The 26,355-nt window shown below is 33.4% G+C and overlaps 1 protein-coding gene across 1 annotated transcript in view; it reads right to left on the bottom strand.

Moving 5' to 3' along the window:
* Positions 1-26,355, bottom strand: part of Trhde (thyrotropin releasing hormone degrading enzyme) — a 373,678-nt gene that overhangs the window by 28,363 nt on the left and 318,960 nt on the right. The window contains exons 13-15 of the mRNA XM_063255150.1: positions 9,688-9,835; positions 7,790-7,887; positions 7,230-7,337 (exon numbers count right to left, since the gene is read on the bottom strand). Of these exons, the coding sequence (XP_063111220.1) occupies positions 7,230-7,337; positions 7,790-7,887; positions 9,688-9,835 (354 nt within the window). The remainder of the gene's footprint in view (positions 1-7,229; positions 7,338-7,789; positions 7,888-9,687; positions 9,836-26,355) is intronic.

The following is a 26,355-nucleotide window of genomic DNA, read 5'->3' as shown; positions in this document are numbered from 1 at the left end:
TTAAGATAAATGGGTTATATATTCTAGGTGAAAATGAGTAAAGTTAAAATGAATAATTGCACAAAGTCCCTGAGAATGTCTATAAAAATAAATTTTAAGCAAAATAAATTCTCATCATACATAATATTTTCATATTAAATGTATCTATAGATGTACTCATATCTTTAAAGCTAGGTAAAAATCTTTGCATTTTTGTGAAAAGACAAATTAAAAGAATAGAGATTTATGAAGATTGAGAGAAAAATAAAACAATTTCAGAGTACTCTATAAAGGCTAAGTTTCAAAGGTCATAATGTGTACTAGGCTATCTGGAGCTACTCAAAATTATGATTATCTAACTCTTGGTAGTGAATGTCTCTTTTTATGTATATCCTTTGCTTGGCCAGTCTGTTTTTCTTGATTCTACCACTTAACAATATATTAGACTTCAAAATAAGGTGTTCATATCTCTGAGGGTTAGGAAAGACTTTCCAAATATTGCTCAAAAATATAAATTTTATTAGAGAAATCAAGTTCCAAACCTTCTTATGGACACTTTTTAATAAAAACCTTCCTAAATTCTCTCATATTGCAGTAGAAAAGTAGAATTCTCACTCTCTTTCATCTACCAAGGGTCATATGCTGTACTTCCAGTGGCCAGGAGAAAATTCTAAACATTGGTGTTAATGTTTAGAAAATGAGATTTTGACATTTTTAATTCTTTTTATGAAACTGGATGAATGACCTAACCACATTTCTGGATGAAAGTGGGCATAATGTGATATTTGGCACAAAACTTGGAAAGATTGTGATGAAGTATGCCACATTGATATAAAAACTCGTATGCCCATCTTATTTTCATCTCTGATTTCTCAGTCTTTTAACAGAAAATATTTTATATTTAACAATTTCCAATTTTATGTAAATATTATTTACAAGTTTAATGATTTAATTTACAAAAAATTAACAAGGTTTTTAATGACATGAAACTGATTTTCTTCTCATATATTTTTGTTTATATATTCTTTTACTGCAGGGAGGTATTATAGGGAGAGCCATAAGATTTCCAAGCAATACTGTATTAGAACAGAAGTAGGGAAGAAAGAGTATTGACACAAAATCTGTGACTATAAATGGGGCTAGGAGCTGTGGATATACCTAGCAGCACAAGTGTCTGCGTGGCAAGTGTGAGGTTATGAGTTCGATTCACAAAACAAAAAAGAGAAAAAGAAAAGAAAAAATGGAGCCAGTAAGGATGCACTTGTAGTCCCAGCACTCTGGGAGTCTGAGGAAAGAGGGTCACAAATTCAACTCGTCTTAGTAACTTAATCTCTTAGGAACACTCTGTCTCATGATAAAACATATTAAAAGGGATAGGGATATAGCTCAATGCACAGATCCTGATTCAGTGTACAGTACTAAGAAAAGCTGTGACCATTAAATAAGAATTAAGCATATTTTTAAATTAATAGGGTAAGCAAAAATTACAGCAGTGGTGTCTAGATTCCATGTGATGCATTTAGAAGACTTGAAGGGATTTTACATTAAAATGTCTGTTAACAACGTACAAGTAGTTAAAGATTTACAATTCTTATTTAAATGCATGGTAGAAAATTTTGGATGTGAATTCAAGCATATTATTTTAGGGTATGTATGTGCATAAACTTTGAGGCAGATTGAATTATTCTATTGAACTGACCTTAATGTCCTCCTTTCTCTCACTGAAAAATGCAGTCATTAACTCCTGTCAGTCTTCATTCCTCAGTAATGCTCAAATATCTTCATTTCTTTATTCCACTACCAGCTCACAGACCTAGATGTTTTTCTTGGTATCTTTGCATTGATCAAATTTCCCTATAAGAGTCTTTCAGATCACAGACCTCTCATTGATTGTACTTATCTGAATTGCATTTTTAGTTTTGTGTAGCCATTTTGAACTTTTGTCTCCTTATCTTCCCCCACTCCATGCTTCAGGAAATATAACGGCAGGATCTATACATTTTAATACCTACCAAGTATCAAGGGTAGGCATTCATTGGAAGAATAATTGCTGTATTCCAAGTGTCTCTTAATGTGTCTGATACGTAATAGTTGTTCCATATGTCCTTATTGAATGCATGAAAAATGAACATACACCCTTTGACTAAATAATCAAAAGAGAACCACAACTGGACGTGATATAGGGGAAAATGTACGTATGTGTTCACACATAGCAAGTATGAAAATTGGGGCTGCTAGAAACAATGTAATTACGTGAGGTTGGAAGGAAATTTCTGCATTTTTGAAACAAGCTGAGATTCTCAAGTTAACTGACTTGTCTAAAACCACATCTGCTTAACAATAAAAGTAGAAGCAAATCCTCTTCCTTGCCCCAGTTCACTGGAAGTCTTAGCAACCCTGTGGTTTTCATTGCCGTACAAAAACTCCCTACTATGTTTCCTCCTTTAGAGAACACTTATGCTGGTAACAGACACTGAACATGCAAGGCCAAGCTAGTGTTAAGAACTTTAGGCTAAAAACCTTTACGGTGGGACAATTTGGAATCAGCAGAATGCAACAGAAAATATCATTAATAACTGAAGGAACAGGACTACAATACCTTGGAAACAAGAACAAAAAGAATCAGTGTTTTAGTGGAGGAATACAACAGGTTTCTGATTTAGATTTATACAGATGCTAGAGAAAGAGACCTTTTCCACCTACACTGTTGCATAAGAAAAGCAAATATTGATAGTCAAGTAGTCCCACATACATAAATCTGTTAGCAACACACACTGTCAAGAGGACTTAAAATCTGTTACGTAGCATTTGTTTATTTTTTAGCCCTTTTGAAAAAAAATGCTGTTGCTCATATACAACAATTCTATATACCAGTGAACCTCATGCAGTAAAGATGAGGCACAGGGAGGTGGGCGGGATGGCTGCAGGGGAAAGCTCTGGGCTACCACCTGTGGTTATGTAATCACAGCAGACTGCATCACCCTCATAGTTTAGGATTGTCTTTAGCAAAAATAGAAATAAAGATTATGAGATTATACACAGAAAGAAACAACAGTGCCTGAAATGTAATAAATATCCAATAAAGTAAATATGGTTTTGTGGCCATAATTAAAGCCATTAATATTAGTAACATTATGATTAGTTGCATGTATATTGAAACTTATGAATTATACATGCTGCAAGCTCCAGAGACACTCTTCTACTTATGACTTTTATTGTAGAATGTTCCTAGTTTTTTCAATTTCAAAACAAACTTCCAATTGATTTCAATTCAATAACTATTTGTAATATAGAATACACTGGGCTGTTTCACGGTGTTTCTAAAGTACAACAAAGATTCCACTGTTCATTAATATTCTAGGAAAAGGATATCACTATCTATTCTGTAAAATTTTAAGTTAAAGAAGTGAAATCTTTTCCCTTTATTGGTTTAAAGCTTTTGTTGTCCCTTTAACTGACACTTGAAAAACAATCCAGTATTGTAAACACACATTTAATTTCATTTTAAATTTATTTCTTACAGAAAACCCCAAAATCCCATACCATAACCTCGGTATAATCAAGTATACAGTTTCAATGGTGATTTAATACAGAGATTTTCAACTAGAAATTCATCTGAAGTAATAGTACATCCTGTATATTTTACTCAGTGAAATTTAGGGCCATTGTTTTTTTGTTTACCTAAATCAACAAATGAAACAAACTAGTTTCTATCCCTTAATTATGTTTTTTATACAAGTAAAGACTATCATCTTTTCTTTTTTCCCACTTTCTTTCTTTCTTTTCTTTAAAACAAAATTCCAGGCCTTCCAAATTTGTTTCTGTAGCTCATTGTTGTAAGATCTTTTTTATCATTTCTATTGTCCTACACCAAGTGCTTGGCAATTTGTCTCTTTTCTGAAATGTGGCATTCTGCTAAACTTACTCTGCAAACTGTAGCCTAACAAGACCTAAATGTAGCTCAATCTGCTTTTATGCATGATATCACCATTACAATTCACCACACTGTAGCATTTGAATATTTTAACAGGAATCAGAATGTCAACTCATCCTATTTATCATCCACGGTTAACTCTTGAATTTTTCTCTGTTGCTACCATCTGTAGCTATTCAATGCACTACACAATTCCATTATCATTCTTTCTACTAACTTATGCATCTGTTCTGTATTTCTCATTCTAATGTGTCTGATCTACCTGTTGCCCCAATATATCAAGATTATGCTTCACAGTAGCTCTCAGCACCCAAAGATTTGCAGTCCCTACTTCCATGACACATTGTCCTGCAGACTTTTTTTTTTTTTTTTTTTTTTTTTTTTTTTTTTTTTTTGGTACCAGGGATCAAACTCATGACCTCACACTTGCCAGGCAGGCACTTTGGCCACTGAGCTAAATCCCCGCCTATGTCCTGCAGATTTATTAGCATTAGCATATATGTTCCAAAACATTTTATAAATTTAGTACTATACTACTCCTAATGTTCTCTTTTTCAATTACTTTTGCAAATCATTATTTTAAGGTTCAAGTAAAACAGACAAAAACAAATGCAAGGTCAGTGAAGCAAGCAAAACCAAAACCAAACAAACAAAAACCTTTTAAAAAATGACTAGACCTGTTCCTACAAGCACATTTAAAAAGAAATCTTATTCTTCTCTTCATTGGCTTAATTTAAAAACATTGAATTCAGCATCAACTACATGATGCCATTGTCCTATTATTCATATGTCATCCACAAAATAAAGATTAAATCCCAACACATAGGTATCTTGGTGAGTATCATATGCCCCTGCTACAGGAACACACTCGTTACATAGGGAATGTTAGATGGTTGGCTAAGCAAGTCTTAGAAAACACAGTTTGTTTTATTTAGCATGTTTGTGTCTCCATTTACCAAAGAAACTAAGCAGATAATATAAAAATAATGAAGGAATAATGAAACAACCTTCAAGTGTTTAGCCTTAATTTACTTATTTTATCATGAATAAATGGCAGAGCCATCGAAATCAAAATGACCTGATATGTTATATATGAATTAGTATTTATAAAGAAATTATGGATGTGGTAATTATTAAAGTTTATAATTTAAAAAATCATAACATTTGTGTGTGTATGGTGCATGCTTGTAATCATAGCATTCTGGGATGCTTAAGCAAAAAGAACCCAAATTCCAGTCCAATTAAAAAGACCCTGTCTCAAAATAACAAATAAAAGGTTAGGATTGCAGTTCAGTGCAAAGGGTCTGGGTTTCATCTGAGGTACCACCAGAATCCTCACTGTATTTATCAAATTAACAGTGTGCTTTCTGCTTGGAATCCCCATCCAGCCTCCTTGCATTACCTTACACAGTCACTCCTGCCTCTAGTTCAGCCTCTTTGATCTAAAAATGTTCTGTGTATCCTCCATGAATTAAAATGAGATTCCTCTAGGAGAGAATCCCTTCCCTTCGTTGTGTTCACTATCTTGTGTCTTCCTTCAAAATAAAAGTCTTTGTTTATAAAACTGTACCTTCTATTTGCAGTTACCTTTTCTTTTACCTTTTAGCTTGCAGCTAATATTGAGAGTTACTCAAGAAATCTTGTTAAATAGCTGAACTATTTTAAAAATAGCATATATTGAAGAATTATATTTTTAAGACATAGGCCTGATACTAGGCTTGAATGTTCTTTAGAGAAACTATGATAATACATTGATATAAATTTAATTTTAACAAAATGATAGGAAAATGTGTCTACCTGTGTAAATTCATTAGAGTTAAAAACAGTTAAGAAAGGGCAATGTTTATAAAAAATATAATAAAATGATGGTATAGAACATCTTTATTCTCCTACAAATACATACATTTTAATAAAATTTTAGAATACTGATTTTACATAAAACATTTCAAGGTGCATTTATATGTGGCAGAATTAAAGGAAATGGTAAAAAGAAAAAATAAAACATGCTATGATATATCCAGGTCAACTGCAGTACTATTGAGAAGACTTAGCAAAAAGGAAAATCATCAATGAAAAATTTTAAAACGAAAATATTTAATTCTAAACGATTTATGGCAGATTTAATTACTGTCTTCTAATACATGATGGAACAACTGACAGATGATAATGATAAAGTTTCCCTTCTTAGCTTTGTAGAAGATAAGAAACAACTAACAGGGCAAGTTGGAAAGTGTCACAGAAGGTGAGATAATAGGACAAATTACTAAATAATGCAGTGAGAGATTTCCCTCAGAGGCCTTTAAAATAGAATAGCTACTCTTTGATTTGTAGTCGGTAAAATGTTAAATTCAAATCCAAAGAACCCCTAACAAGACAAATACCGATTCATTGCTTAATTCTTACTGCCTGTGGTTCTCCATGCTTATCCAGAACAAGTCTCTTTCTTGTCCATGGGGTCACTGCCACCACCAACCTCAAGGATCAGACCTTTGTGGCATATAAAAGGGCATCATCTCTCCAGCTTGCCTGCTAGCTCCTCTTCCTTCCCCTCTGACTCTAGCTCATTAAAGAGGCCAGAAACTGGAAAGGAATATCAGCTGCCCAAAGTATACAAAGAAACGGAACATTAAAAATCCTTGGAAATACAAAGCATGTTAAGATAATTTAAAACACTAAAGTTAGAAAACCAATGACCTTTACTTTTTGTTCTTAATGTTTAGTATTCCTTTCATTAACATGCGACATTTAGTTACAAATTTTTCTCGAGTAGTTCCATTAAATATATTTTACCTCTTATTTGTATGAAAATTATGTACTATAAAAATTCTAAGATAAGGTATAAGTTTAAGGTCATCGTCAAGGGTCACGGAAAGAGCAAAGATCTCTTTTCATAACCTTTGCCTTTTAGTTTTTAATATTAACATTCCTTTTCCTACTTGTTTATAACATAGGATGGTGTTTTATGAATAAATACCACAACCTTTTTGAAGAACCTCACATAATTTGAACTGAATTTAATTATTTCATTGTTATGAGATGGCAAAGCTACCAGACTTGAATTAAGGTGATGTCTTACCTATGTGGATAATGAGGGCCTGGACTTGAAAAGTTATTTTAAAATTTGAGGAAACATCCAGAGATAAGTGTATAGAGGTTTTCATGTTGCTCCCTTATTATCTGTGAACCTGAAACAAAGTTTTGTTGTCTATCCTGTTGCTCTTTTTTTTTCAATTGAAACATGAAATGCATTATATCCACCAACCTGCGAAAGCAAAATGAAATAAATAACAGAAACGCAGTCTTCATTTCAGCTTACCTGTTCCTGTTGCTGGAAATCCAATCTGAAATAAGTGTGGACGCCTGTTGGTGACAATGCTTGTTGCCAAAACTGCAGGCCAGCATTATCACTTCTCTGCGTAGCTCTCTAGACAGCACAAGAGAAATTAAAGAGCACTGTAAATATCTGGAGAGAAAGGGTCATTCATTACATAAATACTAGATAAGTAAAGTATTACACAAAATAATTGTTAGATATGAAATTTCTATGTTACAGATTAAAAGAATTAATTAGACAGGTTGGAAGTTAAGCATTATAAATATTCCTGGGAGAGAGCATTCTACTGAGGGGCATGTGCTCTGATCTCAACATCACAATAAAGGCAGATCTTAAATTAAAACAGAGCAAGGAAATGCCTTTGTTCTTACAATCAAGCAGTAGAAACTGTGCCACCCAGCAGCAGTCCTCCCAAGAAAGTGAAATACAAAATGCAGAATGAAAGAAAGACAGTTTCATGCTGCTAGCATCACAATGGTACTAGAAGTATGTTATTGTACAACTCTAGGTGAAGAGAAGGGAATAAGAAAATAAAATAGTACTCATGTTGGTAGGAAGCTTGAACAAGAGATCCATTAAAATTATTTTTTGGCCATCCAAGCTTGATGTATGTTGTTGCAACTTGTTTTAATATATATTCCTAAACGAGGAATATAGATAGAATAAAAATGTCAGTTTCAAATTTCTCCATTCTGATCATTAAATTCTGTAATATAATAAATATTTTAAATATGTCTATTTTTAAAAATAAGTAAAATTATAGGTACAGTAATGTTCTAGTTTTATTCAACTTAGTATTTCAAATATAGAAAATAAGGATAAAATACTACTGGTAAGGAAAAATGTACTTTTTTCCCCTATCGAATGACTAAGTAATTTGCACTATTAAATATTTTAGATGACAATTTCTGCAACAAAATGAGGAAAATTAGGAGTATTGACAATGACACTAGGCATACATTTGTAGAAATGTGTGCAGGTACCCTTTATGAAAATGAATGGCTAATACTTATGCATTTCATGTCAATACAGTATATTTAATGCAAAACTGTTATGTTGGCCCAGCCAAGAGCCTAGAGCTATTGAAGATGAGGTACACGGAACACTTCTGTGTAATGATATGTTATTATGAAGTCAACAATCTATTCAACCAATGATATATTTTAAACTCAATACAAATGTAAGATATGCTCTCCTTCACTTTAATGTGGGCTTTGAATTTGTCAAAGGAATGAAAGCACTGAAATTACAGTAAAAAGCAATTCATAATACACTAAAAATGAGGTATCTGAGATGATGCATTTTTCTAAAGTACAAATAGACAGAAAATGCATTTTACTTTTCTAGAACTTTCATATTACGTTATTTCTGTGTTGGGAGGGAAGAGATGTGTAATAAAATTTTCTATAGCAGCTAAAACTTATAATTGCAATGACCTATTTCTTTGTATGTCTGCTGGAAGAGTTTAGACAAAACTAAAAATGTACAAGCAAGTCAGGGTATTTTCCATAACATTTTTTTTGAAAATAGTTACTGTTCTAGAGGTTTCAAACAAGAAAAAGGGAAGCAGCTGTGATGCCAAAGGCTCTAATCAGATTTCATATCATGATAATCCAATTTTGAGGAATTCCAAATGTTTGTAGGTTAATTAGCAGAGTCAGTATGTCATAAAGCACAGAGTGATTTTATAAAACAGAAATCAGAATCCAAAAACGAAAGAAAAATAGTGCACAAAATTAGTAGAAAGAACAGTGATAAGAAATGTAATAATCAAAAGCTCATTAGTAGTTCTTAATCCTAACATTATTCAAAAGGGTTATTAAATCAGATTAGGTGGTATCAACAATGCACTTGTGGTTTACCAGGTTTTGAGTTTAGACAATCTGGTCAGGTAAAATTTGGGATGTTTGTCATGTCTTTATGTCTTTTCGGATTATCTGTTGTTTGCTTTCCTCTATCCCCTTGGACCCAATTATGAATGGGCTTTTGCCTCAGTGTTGATCTTATCCTTGTTAATTAAGGAAGTGAATTGGATTCACCATGCCGTTTTGGGTAGAAATAATGACCAAGAATCTTTATTGAAACTGTCTATTTTTTGTTAAGATCTTTGGGATCCCTGTAACCAAGTTAAGTCCTTTGTGAACACAGAGCCCTTTAACTCTTGGAAAGTAAGCTTGAACCTTATGGATTTTCCATGTATTTTTCTTCTTAAATTCTGAAGCATTTAAGCTTACTTGACACTTTTAGACTAGAACAAAAAGTAACTTGTATTAAATTTCTTTAAATAGTCGTCATTGGTGTTACATAGAAAATTAAGACAAAAATGATAAAGTAAACTAACAGAAATGGCTAAAATAACTCAGGGTTAGTTGCATATATTAGAAAATGGGAAAACGGCTTATCATCTGAAAATGAAAAAACAGAAAATACGCATTTTTACATTGAAGACATTGTAGTTTTCCATGCGGTCCAGTAATTTATCTAGAGGATAAAGAGCTCGGCTGGCAGCATGCCAAGGAAGAAAATCTTTCTCCTCAGACAGGTATCTGATCATCTCCAAGGGGATATTCTGAGGCAAATAGCCAGCTCTGCATAGTCACAAGAAAGTTATTGTTAAATAGATGCAGAAAAGCTACACGATGATGCAAAAATGAAGATTTTATTCATGCAAATAAAAGGCAGAAAACAAGATTCATCTCAGTATAAAGAAAGCATACTCAGAGCTATAAAAATAAAATTACCCACTTTTTAAATATAGTACCACTTCAGATGCCAATGGCCCTCATTATATTCAGCTAGAGAGCTAAAGATTTGTATGAATACAAAAACACCAGAATGCATATTTATCTAAAAAAGGAAAGAGTTATGGAACTTTAACAAAACCCTAGGTCAGTGATGGCAAAACTTTTAGACAACTAGTGCCCAAACTGCAACACAAATAGCACAGTGCCAGTGCTGAGATTGAACCTGAGTGCCCCGCTCCTGGGACAGTGCGGGGGTCACTTGGCTGGCTTGAAACAATGAAAGCTCTGTGTGGCCACCATGCCACATGTGCTACAAGTTTGCCACCATTGCCCTATGTATTCTATGTATTTTCCTTCACAGAAATTCTTCAGATGTAACAAGCAATTGGAAATAATTTATTATACAATGTAACTTCATTTAATACATTTCCTCTTACTTTTTATGTAGTCCTGTGGAATAGTATTTCATCGTTTTCAGCAAGATGATCACACGGTCACTTTACAACGCTGAGTATGTACGTTAGATAACAACATAACCCTTTTTTCAAATCCATTTTAAAAACTTTCTCAAAGCTTACAAAAATCAGATTTAGGTTTTAATAAAGTCCAACTAAAAAGGCTAAAATATCACTCTTCTCCTTTTACTATAGATGTTGTGTCAACTGTGAAATAATACCAGATTCTTTAGAAAATAATAAAATGTAGTTTCTAAAAATTATCTGAATACATGTTAGTATTTTAAGAGGTCATATCTCAAAAAAAAAAAAGCCAAAAATATGTGTATATCTCTATTCTCCAATACATTTCATATGACATTCTTACAAAAATAAAAGATGATCTTAGCCTTAGTGTCTCTGCCTCATACACTAACATTAAATATTTTGGTGGATTATTTGACCTTAATTATTGCTACAGTCCAAATGTTGGCATCTTTTCAAAAATTATGCTTTAGAAACTAATAATTAATGGGATTAAGAGGCAGAGGCCTCTGGGAAGTGATTAAACCATGAGGGCTGCAATCTCATGAGTGAGATAGTGCCTTGTAAAGTAGGCTCAGGTCAGTTCCTCTGCCCTTTTCATTCAGTGCCATGAGGGGACACAATTAGGAGTCCAGCAAGTCCTGACCAGACAACCAATCTACAGGAGCCTTGATCTTGCAGTCCCCAGCCTCTGGAATTGTGAGTAAAAATGTTCTATTATTTATAAATTACTTAATCTAAGGCATTTTATCATAGAAACTGACAAAGAGAGACCATATTAAATAAGTGCAGACTTTCAACTACCCTGATTATCAATACATAGAATTAAAAGTTCAAGAGAATCAGATGACAAAATCTGAAACATTGGAAGCTTTTTTATCTTCTCTTCCCACATGCCATGGAGCTACACGATCTTATAATTAAAGATTTCTTTAGAATCCATTATTTTGTTGAAGTAACAAAAGTAATGTATTTTGTGAAAAGAACCTTAGTAAGTAACTAACTTGTTACAGATCTTAAGTAAGTGTCGAAAATCTGAGAAGTTTTTATCTATTTTCACATAGACTTAGATATGACAGCCTTGTATCAATCACAATTTACTGCATTTTACATCAACTCTGTAAATGGGTGAACATTATTTAATGACATGCTTTGTGAGCAACATGACTGCCTATAAAAAGTCATAACAAATAATGTTATGAAAAGAGGTTTGGGCTTGAGAAAGAGCCTGTATCTGACTCTCTGCACACTCCCTGCACTGCTAGGGAAATATTTCATCTCTCCAGCCCTCCCATTTCTTCTCTATAAAATGACAAGGTTTTACAGTCATACTTTTAAGGTAATTCTTTTTAGTGCCACAAATGATATATATATATATATATATATATATATATATATATATATATATACATATATATATATATACAATTTAAAGCTGATGAGCAGTTTTTATATCATGGGCATAAATTATTTTTTAAAAAACTTGAGAATATGCATCATAATATAGTTTTCATTCTTTAATTGTTTAATATATGCAAGCTAGGTGGCAGGGCTTACATGTAGGTTTTATAAGATACTTGGCATTGTGTAAAGAGGAATGTAGAAGCAAAGTAAGCATGAGACATGCTCCAAATAATGCTAAAGCATGTAAAATACTCATTAAGTAGAGAAACAGAGCAAGGTCTGTTGTGAGTTCTTATAGTAGAAATTGGTAACTGTTCACCAAATTCTATGCTTTCCACATCCTAAAATAGATTATAAATACCAATAGAACTGGAGGTGAAATAAGGTCGGGTAATTAACACATAGCCATTAAAATATGAATATCTCACTGCCAGGGTTGACAAAGACATCTCCTATGAGCTGCTCTACATTCTTTTTTCCTAAAGGATCTTCTGGGTATCCTTAGAAGTCTAGAACTGAATATATAAGAAATTTACCTGGGTCCCTATGTGACTGGACAGCCAAGTCTATTCCAAGCTCTGTTCCATCCATGCAGAGCAGAAAATAATTTCCATTGTATTTGGCCAAAAAACATGTTTGGGTCTATGTCCTAAAGCACTTAACCTTTTCTGATGCAGTTTTTTAATAGAATAAGAAACATATACACAAATTGCCCTAATTTTGCTCTATTATCAATACTTGTAAGTAATTACTCACTACATAATTCAATATACTTGCATTTAAGCCCACTGGATATATGTAGCTACACTTAATTGGACAAAAGGATGATCAGCTACATTACGAAGTTAAGAATCGTGGCAATAATGTTAGAGAGCAACTTACCTAGCTTAGATGTGTTTGTGTAATTGGCTGGTAATGAAATCTGTGATTACTACAACTGATAATGCAATCAATATAGGGCATGTGTGGATTCCACTGAATGGAACACTATATTAATTTAATCAGTCAGATAGGAAACTCATTTGGGGTCTTAGTGCTGAAATGTACTTTCCTTAAGTTTGTATCATCACAGGGAAGTGTTGCTAATAATGTGAAACAAAGAGAAAAATTTAAAGTGTATTCCACATATAATTGTGACTTATTGATATTGTAGGAAAAGGTTGTATATGTGATCAGTATTCTTCATTATTGTGAATGAGTTGGGCATATGAAATCATTTAGAAATTGAAGAACAGACAATGAGAAAGAGAAGCAAATGAAGACTGTTAATGATAGATCCTCTTTCTTCCTTTTCCTCTTCCTTATCCAATTCAATGGAGCTTCCACTGAAATATATTTTAGGCACACATGAAAGTATTTTTAGAAGATTAATGTCAGACTATATTAGGTGATGCTGAAATGCTCTGATCTTAGCTGGATTTGTTTGCATCTAAGATCCAAGACTGATTTTTAAAAGTTATTCTGAATTCCTGTGAAAGTTAACTTTTTAATCTACTGTTATCAGTCTTATTCACAAATAAATCATTTTACTGTGAATTTTCTTTTAAGGGAAACTATTCTTAGATGCATAAAGGTTAGGCATAGAAAGTAAAATATTCAGACTCTTCAAACAACCACAAACCAGTATTCATTAGTTAAATATTCATTTTAATCCAATAAATAGTCTGCTACATATTTGACAATGTATGCAGAAGACACTATGCCTGTTCCTTTGGCATAGATTTTTCAAACATTTGCTGGAATGCTTAATTTAAAATTTTACTAGATTTTATCTGCTATTCTTTATTGTATACTGTTTTAAAAGGCCTTTATATACACTCTGTAGGAAAAACAAGATTACTAATAGTTCTCAAAATATTATAGAACAATAAAGGGAGAAACATGGGGGAAGTAACTTTGTTAAACACTGGTACATTTGGTCAGTTTCTACACAAATAAAAAAAATGATACTCATACCCATGTTTATAACTACAATCCATTATAATGTACCCATTATCAGGGGAGTGGACAAAGACAATGTGGTGTTTATACACAATGGAATATTACCGTGCCAAAAGAAAGATAAACTTGAGTCATTTGTAGGAAAATAGATGCATATAAAACCATAATATTAAGAGAAATAAACATATGCTGAAAAACCTTATGCTTTCTCTTATATGAATAAACCAAAAATATAATAAAAAGCAAATTAAAAATAGATAATAGGAATTGGGGAAAAGATATTTCTCAAATGGGAAAGAGATCAAGAGATGCAGGGATGGGGAGAAAGAGGGAGAAAAGGGAAAAGGGATGAAAAAGGAATTAAGGTGTATTCTGAGCACTCCACACAAGGAATGTAGATACTACGCCCTGCACACACATACTGATAAAAATAAGAAAACACACAGTTTGTGTATTTATGAGCTATTGTCCCAAGAGATGAAAAGAGAAGCTATTTATTCTTAGCCCCGTAAAACTGGGGGCTAAATGTTAAATGTTGCACAGAAAATAGGTCTCAAAGGTTCACCTCCTCTGGCAATTTCCCTTTCAGGAAAGCCAGTCCCAATATTGACGTAGTCAGCTATTTTATGTGTGTAAGTCACACCATGACAAACCTCTAGTCACAAATTAGTATGGAGTTGGTAAGGATTTTATATTATAATTTTATCATTATATTTTTGTCTTCCACGGGAATTAGATCTTTAGAAAAGGAAAATGTGGCTTACTCATCTTTTCATCTACGTAACTCAATGCAGAACCTAGCAAGAAAATAGGCACTCAATCAATTTTCTTTAAATTTAAATTAAATTTCAGCAATAATTTCATAGCTCTTTAAAATAAGAGTGCATGCTGGGTTCACTAAAACTTAAAGACTAATCATAATTTGTTTGAAATTAGGCATTTTGTAGGCTAAAAGCAGCAGAACAAGAAAATCCTATGAGTGACTTTTATAGTAAGCTTACTCATCTGCTTTACTATTGATACATACGTAGACGATAAGTCTGTTGCTCTCCAGCCAAGAGCTATACATAAACCAGTCCCTGGCAAAATAAAATAGTTTCATAGCCACTCAGAAAGTAAAAGCATTATGTAAATATCTCTACCCTTTTCTCTGATTAGTAAATTACTTCCCTAGAAGGAGGACTATTATTTATATTATGAATTTAAATAATTTGATGGAGGGCTTAGAAATGTGTTTCTTCTGCTCAGTAGATTTACAAGGGAGGGCTATTTCATTTCTCAAGTCTCTTCTTCAATCAAAAATTTAATAATTTTTTAAAAATATGCATTTTGGACAATTTCTTCCCCTTTTACTTTCACAACTGGGATGAGAGAAAGGAGAAAAGAAAGAAGGGAAAACAGTATTTATATTATACTCTTTATTTATACTATATATGATGTATGATAGATAATTATACTATTGATATCTATTATTTTATCAAAGAGAACACTTTGTGCTTCTATTGTTTTGATTATTTTTCATGCTTATATCTTGTAATCTGAGCAATAGCTTTGAAGACAACAATATTAGCTATTATTAATCTCTTGTTATTTTGTTTAGGAATTCTGAATCTTAAAGTAATTCTTGTTGTTTTTGAAACTGGTATGATCTTACTTAGGGCAACACAACCAGCTTCTTCCCTTCACACACCCTCTTTTATTTCCAAACATAATTTCACAAGATATAAGCTGTTATATTAATACAAAGGGTCTTTTAAGTATTAAAATGTGTTAAGAAACAGCATTTGATCATTAATTGAAAAAGTTAATAGATGCCAATTATGTGGATAACAAGAGGTCCAAAGTTTAGTATTTACTTTAACTTTAGTTTAGTTTAACTTTAGGTCCAAAGTTAAGTATTTTTAGAGATCAATTAAAAAGCTTTACACTGTCATATACTGAGTACTTACTTTGTACCAGTTATCATATCATGGGAAAAATGGTCTATATTTGTTTCAGTTTACTAGCCTTAAGAATAATAATACTAAGCTTCAGGATCAGTACTGTGTATTAGATAAAGAAGCCAACAAATATAAGTACTTTGCCAACTCACCCAGATAGAAAGTGGCATAGATGGAATCTGATGCCAGGACTAACAAGAAAAGCTCCTGCCACATGAAGTTTCTCTTCAAAATACCATTTTGAATTAGTTTTAAGGGCCTTCTTTGTTCCTCCTTTAACATCTGTTTACATGTCACTTTCATAGCAGTTATCACATTAGACTCCATAAATAAATAAATACATGATGTGATACCAGATGCTATAAAGGGAAAGCAAGTTAGGCACAGAATTACAAGAGGAATGATTTAAATGGGGCGAGAAGGGAAGGCCTCATTTGCACAAAATGACAGAACGAGATGAGTGGACCTGGTGGGAGGAGAATTCTGCCCGAGGGAAAGCAAGTTCAAAGTTCCAAGGCAGAAACCAACTTGGGATGTTGGAATAATATCGCATTGTGACCGATCCGGTGGCAGCAAGATCAGAAAGGAGCTTAAATATTAAGGAAAGTCTTTGAATTATTTTTTTTCTTTTTTCTCTTCTATCCAGAAAATACATTCATTACCAACAGTGAGAGAAAAGATGCCAGTATTTATGATAGAGGGGACATTGAATACATGAGCTAAGGATCCTTTACGTTGATTATAAAGTGCTGGATTTACTGATGTAATCATAAAGAGTAAAAAAGGTGCACTCATTTTTGTTGTCTTACTTGCATAAATTAGTAAAGCTAATAATAAGTTAAATTGTAATGACTTTTACATAGTCAAAAGAGAAAAGCAGCACACACACAAAAAATAAGCCAACATGCCACAGCCTAGATAATTCTGCCCAGCACTGTTGCCCCAAGATTTATTGTTTGCATTTTTCCTCTTTCTAAACCAGTTTACTTAGCCAACCCCAACGCCTCAGGTTCATGAGAGGAGAGATTCACCAAGTGATGAAGACAGGTGAAAGAGAACAATTTTGAGAGTTAACAGAAGTGAGCAGAAAGTACGGAAAGGCAGATAGCACTGACTGTTTTTTCCAAATGGTTGCTGATGAAACTGTGGTGTGACCTACTGGGTTCACTCTCCTGGGCCTCGTTTCGATGGTCCTGTCTTTAAATGTGTTATTTTCTTTCTAGGAGAACAGAAGTTCTCCCTCTGGAAGCAAGACCAAAGGGGTTTAACTGCTTGATAGCATCTTGCCATTCCAAGCATACTCTGCTCTGAATGACGGACACACTGCCTGTGCTGGACGGCCAGAACAGAGCAGCAGAGGATCTGCTCCTGCGGATCAGCAGCCTGGATAAACTCATTCTCCTTGAATTTTGCTTTCCCGTTTCAGCAGCCTTCTGGTGGGGCATCCGGGCCTATATAGAACTCTGAGTTCTCTCCTTCAGTTTAATCAGTTGCCCTTCATAAAAAGAAATTCTGCCCAGTATTCTTAGTCACTTGTTCTTTCTCTCCCATCTGTTTAGAAAGGTGTTTGCTTTCAACCATTCCTCCTCCTCTGACATCCTCTCCAAAGAACACCTCATTAGCAGCTCTTTCCTGGTCCAGTTCTTTGTTGTGCTTTAGTTAATTCTAATTTTCAGATAATTTCTTGACTTGTTCCAGTGCCAGCTACTTAACCACTCTTTGCAATTCTTTAGTTTTAGTTTGTTTTGTTTGATGTTGGAAATGGAACCCAGGACCTTTTACATGATAAGCATGTGTTTTACCACTGACCTACAATCCCAATTCTTCAAATGAAACCAATGCATCACTATGGCAGAATTCCACAAAGTCTTCAGATTCAGTGGAGAGGATTCCTTGATTGTATCAAATCAGTCTCTGAAAGGTAGATGCACTATACAAAGATGTTTCATCGTTCTTTTCCACCTCGAATGTGACTTGGTGGAAGTGGCCCTCTCATGGTTCCTAGTTCAGACCCAAGATGGCTTCAGGCCCACTTGCAAACCCACAAGTGCAGAAGCAGACTTTTCCATTGCATAGCAAGATCCTGGATTGTTTATGTGTGATGGAAAGCCAAGGGAAGGTTTCGAGCTGGAAATGACATGATTTATGACTGAAGAGGAGGCCTGTGGCTGCTGTGAAGAGCAAACTCAAATGTGTGAAGTGAAATATTATTTTTAAGCTGAGCTTCTCTCACTGTACATACTATGCTTATGAGAAAAATATAAACTCAGGGAGTGAAATGGATGACATAAAAACAGAGCCTGTGATTTTTTAAGATAGAGCATGCATAAAATTTGTTATAGAAAAATTTTTATGGAGTGATACAAAAAATTGTAAAGCTCCTCTATGCATTATTTATTATTGCTTAACTCTCAAAAAGCAACTGTAGCTAATGTGGGGAAGGTCACTGATAAATCATTTAAAATAATTTATCATTTTAAATATCATCATTAATAAATTTAAAATGACTATATATCCTATATAAAGGGAGCTGTACATTCTAATTGGGTTAATTAGAGATAGTACAGAATACAGAAAAGAAACTGAATTCAATGCAAGAATATTATCTACAAAGCTTATGACATCCCTAGAAAAATACAATTCTTAAAAATAGCATGGAATTCTGCTTATTCGGCAGTGAAGTTTTCTAATGATCTGAAGAGCCCCATGGGAGCAAAAGGAATAAAAATTTCCAGCAGGATTTTGCCGAGGTTAGGTTTACTGCCATCAGGATATCAAATAATTAACCTACAGGTCTATAAATCAGTGAAGCTTCTAAATTTCTATATGGCTGCTTTATTAGAGAAATGTGATGATAGCAGGAAACTAAAGGAAAAAAAAAAAAAACACTTAACCCTAGCTACCAGTATATCCCCTCTAGTCCAAAGTATATGCCACAAGTCTTGCTTTTTATAAAGCTTTTGCTGTACTACACACAAAGGTTTATGTATTTAAATTATAATTTTACATGCTATTAAAGGATCACTTTTAACACTATTCTGTTGAAAAGATAAATCTAGTTAACTATCATCCTATATTTTGGTTATATATATTTTTTCAGATCATAAATAGCAGGGCTATGAACACTTGTGCACAATGCTTTTATGTGTCCTGAATTATTTCTTTTGGCTGGAATAATCAAGTTATAATTATCAGGGTAAAGATTATCATATGTTGTGATTCTTGGCAAATCTCTGACTGCATGTTTTCAGTCTTTGCCAAATAACAACTTGTCATAGACAAAGGAAAAGAGGGTCTTATGCAGATGAGATGGTTGCTGTGAAGGCCAACACAGATCAGTCGCTTTCTGTGTGCCAGTCTAGGTGCTGAAGCTTTACATGAATTGTGGCATTAATTCCTCAAAATAGTCCTCTGAAGCTGACAGAATTACTATCACTATTTTATTGATCAAAACTCAGGCTCAGAAAGGTTACCTACTTTCCACAGGATCTTATTGCAAATAAAAGTAGTCATTGTATTAGAACACAGCTTTCCTGTACCAAGCCTGTGATATTCTTACCATTGTTCCTAAACAGGTTGGCAATAATTCTGAATTTCCTTTCCCATAATCTAGTAATAGGAAAAATGGGCAGAGGAACATGGAAGATATCAAGAGAGCAGACTCCATCGGACTTCATGAGACAAAAATAAGAGCCAGGGATGAGGAATGGTTTGGCCCTTAACTGCGACTGAAATGGAGGTCTTAGTGGACTCTTTGTAGACATATTTTTTTGGGCTTAAATCATGTTTTTAGCTAAATCTATCAAGAACACTTTTATTGTCACAGATCCCTATAGCTAGGGATCAGGGTACCATTTAATATACATAAATCAGGTAATATCCTCAGCCAAGACTCTGGACTAGGGAGACTGACTCAATTAGCAACAGTAAACATACCATGAAGAGCTCGCACTACAAGAGCACAAATGTTTCAGAAATACTGTTGATGCAGGGAAACCAAAAGAAAGAAGACTGGTATGTGACACAAAAAAGAGAGGCAAGGTAATTATCATTAATTTGTATAAAAGGAATTGCTTCAAACAACAGGAACAGTTTTCATCCCAAGGTCCTATAATAATGGGAAAAATCAAGGCTGGGTGGTGGCTGTGAGTCTTATGTTCCAGAATGAAATAGAAAAGAGAAAGAATTCACAAAATTGTACATAGGGTATAAGGGTAATTGTTTCCTGGACACAACTGTAAGATATTTGGACCTGAAAGAAACTAAAAGATAATCAACCTCACTTAAAAATCTCAGGAAAAAAAATTCTCAACAGCAAGGAAGTTCTAGTTTACCTATAAGAAATCAGTACATATATGAGACCATTATAAATCCCTACACTTTTTTTTTTAAGTACAGCTAAGGTCAAAGTTTTAGAGTGAAATAAGGGTTCATAATCAAGCAAGAAGACAATATAAAAATCCAAAAGGCAGATACATTTTAAGAGAAAATGATTTTGCGAGTGCATCTTAGCAATGCAAAGGGAACGATGCCAAAAGGAGAAAAGTTTTGGGAAGGCAGCCAAAACAGAGAGAGGGAATCCAGCAACATCAAATCAGTGTGGTCATGTTTAATCACTTTTAGAGACATACAGTGACATCATTTTTATAAATTCATTTGGCAGCTGGAATTTGCTTCTTTAGGGTCTGGATGGAGACCTGGATGCAAAAGTAATTACATTCTTAAAATTTTATATATTTTAAAATTCATCATAATAAATAAGTAACAAAACAAAAACTATGTCTTAAATATATCCTTAGCCTATGTGACAAAACTTTTAAATGGTATACGCTTCGTAATAGTTTCTGAAATAAAAATCTTCAAGACAGGCAACCTCTCAGTCTTGATTTTATACTTTATACAATAAGAGTGACATTTACCTTCCAGAGTCATTCTGAAAGTTAAAAGACAAGAAAAGTAAGAATATTTTATAAACTGTACATTTGTGTCACACAAATGTGGAAAGCTTTAAGATCTAAGACCCAGTGCTACAGTTCAGCAACCACATTCCACATCTGCATTCTGACCTTGATTTGTTCCCTACATCCAGCTACTAAACTCATGTACAGATCCAAGCACATTCATTTTCCCCTTAGGGACAAAGTACCAAATGGTAGTGTAATTGCCAAGGGAAAATTATTACTCTGTTCTGAATTATTTCTATCATAAATCCAAAACCAGTCAAACAGGCTCTGTCACAAAAACGACAGGGTTGCTGTACAGTGATGAGATTCCCACATACAAGTGCCCCATAAATCCATGAGTATCGCAACCCTCCAAAGTCATTCTGAGTCATGTGTTTAAATCAGAAAGGGGAAGCCAGGCTGGCAGCATGTTGGTCAACACTGTGGAAAAAATGAAAATGAGGTGATTTACTCAGCCATCAGGTAGAGAAACATCCCATCATGTGTCTCATATGGATTGTACACCACGTGAAAATGACTTTGGTCTTTCCTTTAACATTTTTACACTTTTCTACCAGATCAAGTAAAACATTAGGACTTCTGTGTTAGTAATGATAACAGACGGTCATTCACATTGCTCTTAAATTCAGTCATAGCTGCTGTCAAAGACATTAGACTACAGCATGTCAAAGACACAATTTCAAGCAGCAATACATAACAGAAAAGGAAAATTGCAGCAAACATCTTTTTTATGTGCCATGCATTTTCTCTTTCTCTAATCTCAGTAAAATATTCATCTTTCCTCACAGAAAAATGAAATATCATCTAATTCTTCGTAGGTTAAAGTGATATTTTCTTGCCTCTCAGAATGTTATGTTCTATTCCAAATTAGAGTTAAAAGCCACTCTATACCATTGCAGATGAAATGTGGAAAGCAAAAAATACTTTTTATTACAAAGAGGATAGAAAATGGACTTCAACTATATAATTTACTGCATAGGAAAAGAACTAATATTGTGAATCACCTTTAGGGAAGCAGCCACGTTAGTTATGTTTTGGGTACTTTTGTATCCCTCACAACAGTACTAAATGACAGCTTCAAAACATAAAATACAAAGGTAATACAGCCCCTAAAGAATGACATCAAATAATGCTAGAAACTTATTTGAGAATTAGTACTTAGAAGTGTTTTTTTTTTTAAAGAGATTAAGACAAAAGAGGTCTTAACAAAGCAGATCAGAACAATGTAAGCAACACAGTGTTTCACCACAAGACAACCCATAATTAACAAGTAGCTACGATTTGGTTTGTAGAAATATTCAAAGTTTAGAGTTAATAATCATTGAAATCTTTTTGCAATCAGATAACAACTATTGTATAAGACAACACTGGAACTGTTTTGTTTTTTTTTTTTTTTTTTTTTTTTTTGCACAATAACTTGCAGATGATTTACAAATACGGGAGAAGCAGCTGCTTCTAATTACTCTTTATGTCTTGTATTTCTCAATTTTTTTCTGTACCTCCTAGTACTATAAAATTCAAGGCACATTATTTATGTAAAAATATTTAATAAATCCAGAAGTCGCAACTCAGAAACCAAAAACCTTAATTTTTCCTTGATTTTCTTTAATGCTGATAACGTTCAAATAAAAACTTAGGAAAAGTCATGATAGTGACATTCTAACTCCTCAATGATGATTAACAAATAGAGGACATTAATGGTGCATAAGTTTACTGTGTTCTTAGAGCAACACTGATTAATTTTAATAAGTCTCACAGTTGGGTTCCTTTCTACTGTCTAAAATTTTATCGCTCATTACTGCTTGTAAGAAGTGATTTTCTAAAGTTGAGCCATCAGTGAAATTACAACACCAAAAGTTTTAGTCAATTCAAATCAAGGATGTATATATATATATATATATATATATATATATATATATCTCCAAAATATGACCAAAATAGACCAGTTTTACAGGAATTATAGTTTAGAATAATTTATACCTTGCTCAAATTATCACGTATGGCTCAATAATATTACTGAAATTGAAAAATCTTCAATTGAAAAACACCCATGTATCTTCAGTAAGAGAATCGGTATTAGAAAAAACTCTAAAGTCTTAATAAAAAGCTTTATTGTTATTATTAATAGTAGTAGTAGTAGTATTTAGTGTTCAGCACAAGTAAAACAATAATTTTGTTTTGTTTTTTTGGTACCAGGGATTGAACTCATGGCCTCTGTGCTTAAATAATCCCCAGGAAAAAACCAATAATTTTCATAAGAGCAACATATTTAATATTAAAAGGTAAAAATAGGATCAAATAAAAAATGATAAAATAATTTTTAAAATGAATATTTTCAGAAAAATGACAAAAAAGAAACTGGGTATATTCCATGTGACTAAAATGCCCATGAAAACATTTATTCCAGCTACTTTAACAAAAGGAGCCTTATCTCAATTATTTTAAAATAATTTTTCTTATAGATTTATCTGTTGTTTTATCTTTTTATTAAAATCTCCTGCTAGGATGGCTGGAGAAATCAGCACACTTATTGTTTATACAACCTCTTCAATCCTCTATCAATTTTCATCTGTTGAATTATTTCTAAATTTTTCTGGATTAAAATTTTTCCTTTTATTTTCAACCATAATTTTCTTGTTACTTTTCCTTTGGTGAGACTCACTATCATCTTTCTTTTTTGTCCTGAAAGGAAAATTTGATTATAGAGTACAACTTTAAAGTCTACCCACTGGAGTATTTTTACTTATAAAAATGTGAGCTGGCTTGAATTTTCTATTTTCTAGACAGCTTACTTTGTTTAATCCTTAAATCCTAGGGTATTACCAACACACTTCTCAATGGTGATTTCCTTTAACAAGACTTTTTTCTAAAACGTAAGTGTCATTTCAATCTACGTACTTACGTCTTTAATAAAACAGTTTACTCCTCCAGTGTACTATATTTCTTTTCTTTTCCAATTTTTCTTCATCATGAATATAAAGTAAACATATACACAATGGACATCTCTTTTTATCTTACAATTTTCGGGGTTTTTTTCTGCAACTTACCTTAACGATCTCAAATTCACACTCTCCTTTGCCTGATGATGCTTATGCCTGTGTCTCTGAAAATATAACTGCTTCTAACACAATTTCATTCCTTTCGTGCCAGATTACTTAATTCTTTTTGTTGCCTTAACTCGCTATTACTTTGTATGATTCCTTCAAACCTTTCCCTTACAGGAGCCACACTTCTTTGTTTCAATATACATAAATGGATGTCTTTCATGTTCTGATTGATAACATTCCTCTGATGCTACTGCAATTATTAACTTTTCTTGTTATCTTTCTACAGTTCCAGCCCTCTCGTTCTGAGTTATGCCTAAATATAATTCACTGTTGGGTAGGAGAGTTTATAACATAGAAATAGTTACTAGTGGGTTAAGGCTAAAGAAAAATTGTAGTGAATAGATTGGAGCAGAAGCAGTTCACGTTTAGTGATGTTATTTCAGACTTGGTTCTGATCAAATCAGTGGTTCCATCTGTTTAGGGGCATATTTCTGCTCCATAGTCCCATTTCTGAATATGCTGAAGAGTTATGTGATTCACAGTTCAACCTCGGATATTGCAAGTTTTCATTGTGGTGATTTAGCATTTAATTGTATCATCCAGCTGTCTCAATTAAGTTTGCCAAGCCAGTTTCCAGATAGATGAGATGGAGATGGAGACAGGGAGATAGGGAGACAGAGAGAGAGAGAGAGAGAGAGAGAGAGAGAGAGAGAGAGAGAGAGAGAGAGAGAGACAGACAGACAGACAGACACAGACAGAAACAGACAGAGACAGAGAGAGACAGAAAGACAGAGACAGAGAGAAGATAGAGAGATCAACTGATCTTTCTATGTATCTATTTTCTCCAGCCCATCACCTCTGCCCTCTGCTTCCTGCAATACTTTGGGGTTTGCATTTCTTCCCTTTCAGGCTTAAATATGTGTCATTCTTTTTCACATGGAAAAGAACTCATCAATGTAACACAACATGCTTTCAGATTTCAGTATTCCACAGAAGGCGGTCTCTTCAGGGCTACAGCTTTTATTTTATAAATTTCTTTGTCCCACAAAGGATCTGTAAATGTGTTTATCTACATGGCAGTAATGCTTCAACACAGGTAGTGTAACTGAGGAGCAGAATCTAAAAGTCCAGCTCTCCTGTCTCAGTAGGTGAACAATTTAAGACAACTCTCTATGTGTGAAAAAACTATAGAATGTTTGAATGTCAAGTCCAAATAATTTTGGATGTGACTATTGCCTACAGAAGAACTACTAAGTATTTATGGAAGTTCTCCTGCCAAAGAAGCTATCATTTTATACTGAAAAGAAATGTGTCACTTGCTACGATCTTGAAACAATCCATCTATGTTCAATTTTCTACAGGCAGAAAATGGGACGATAAAGCTACCTGGCACCAGAGGAAGGCACATGCCTGATCTCCTATGTGTCCATGGGGAATGGTGGATAAGGAAGAGTCTCTCAAGGAGAAGCTGAGACTAAAACTGACCAGAGTCTAATTAACATACATTACTCATTGCATGAATACTTTACAATGACTTTTGGATCCTCAAATTTCCTGTTTTGAATGGCAGTTATTTTATTCTCAGCCCCACAACATAAAATTGATTGCCTAAACACAACAGTTTGCTAATTCAGAGGTTTCCATAACCGATAAAGAGACTATGCTTTACTTAAAAGTACAGAACTTTGAGCTTGGACTTTGGATTGTATTCCAAAATAAAAGTGCAGAAGGTATGATTTATATTCCCAGTTTGATGGCAAAGAATATAAAATAAGCACAGACAAGTGGGGCTTCATTTATTTAAAGGAAAACACAAATGCCATTATTTCCCTGAAAAGATCTAGCTAGCAAATAATCAGAGTTGAGAAGCAGAGATAACAAACCTCTGCCCCAAGCAGCCAATCTTGGCCTCACTGTCCTGCAGAGCAGCTACCAAGCAAGAGATAGCAATAGCAGATAAGGCAAGAGTAGGATGATACAGAATGCAATTTTGATCTCTACTTGTCAAAGCTGATTATTTTCGAGTTAGGTGTTATTTTTGGAGAAAGAGGATGAAAAATCTTATCTATTTCTTCTACTTTAGCAAATTTCTTTAAGATTTTTTCTAAAATTTCCCTAAGACTTTCTATAATGCAAAACATAATTTAGATGGAAAATTCAGAAATCAAATGTTGATAAAGTCATTAACTGATTCTGTTTCTCTGTGTTGCTGTCTCTTTCTCCATTTCTTTCTTCTTGCCTCATAACAGTATGATAATCATGAAAGAAAGTATAGTTTAAATTTTCTTATATTGGTTCAGATAATTTATTATGTAGTATTTGGTAAATTTTCTGAGGCAAATTGTGTTTCAACAATACTGCATTTTAAGAAATACAGAGATTTAAATGTTTTCCTTTCCTCATCAGTTATGACGCTGTATATGGAGAAATAATCTGGTCATCATATGGTTTTAAAGAACAAATAATTTTACAATACAAAATTTCTATTTTAAGCGTAAAAAGTATACACATGATTTTAGAAAAAATATATCTTCCTTTTTATAATCAAAGTACAAATTGATTTTACTACTAATTCAAGTCAAAAACGAC

This window comes from Cavia porcellus, unplaced genomic scaffold (assembly GCF_034190915.1).
Source record: "Cavia porcellus strain 051 isolate PalLab524CR breed Dunkin Hartley unplaced genomic scaffold, mCavPor4.1 scaffold_8, whole genome shotgun sequence".
NCBI lineage: Eukaryota > Metazoa > Chordata > Mammalia > Rodentia > Caviidae > Cavia > Cavia porcellus.
Note: the sequence above shows the minus strand (reverse complement) of the source record. Positions and strands in the feature narration are given on the sequence as shown.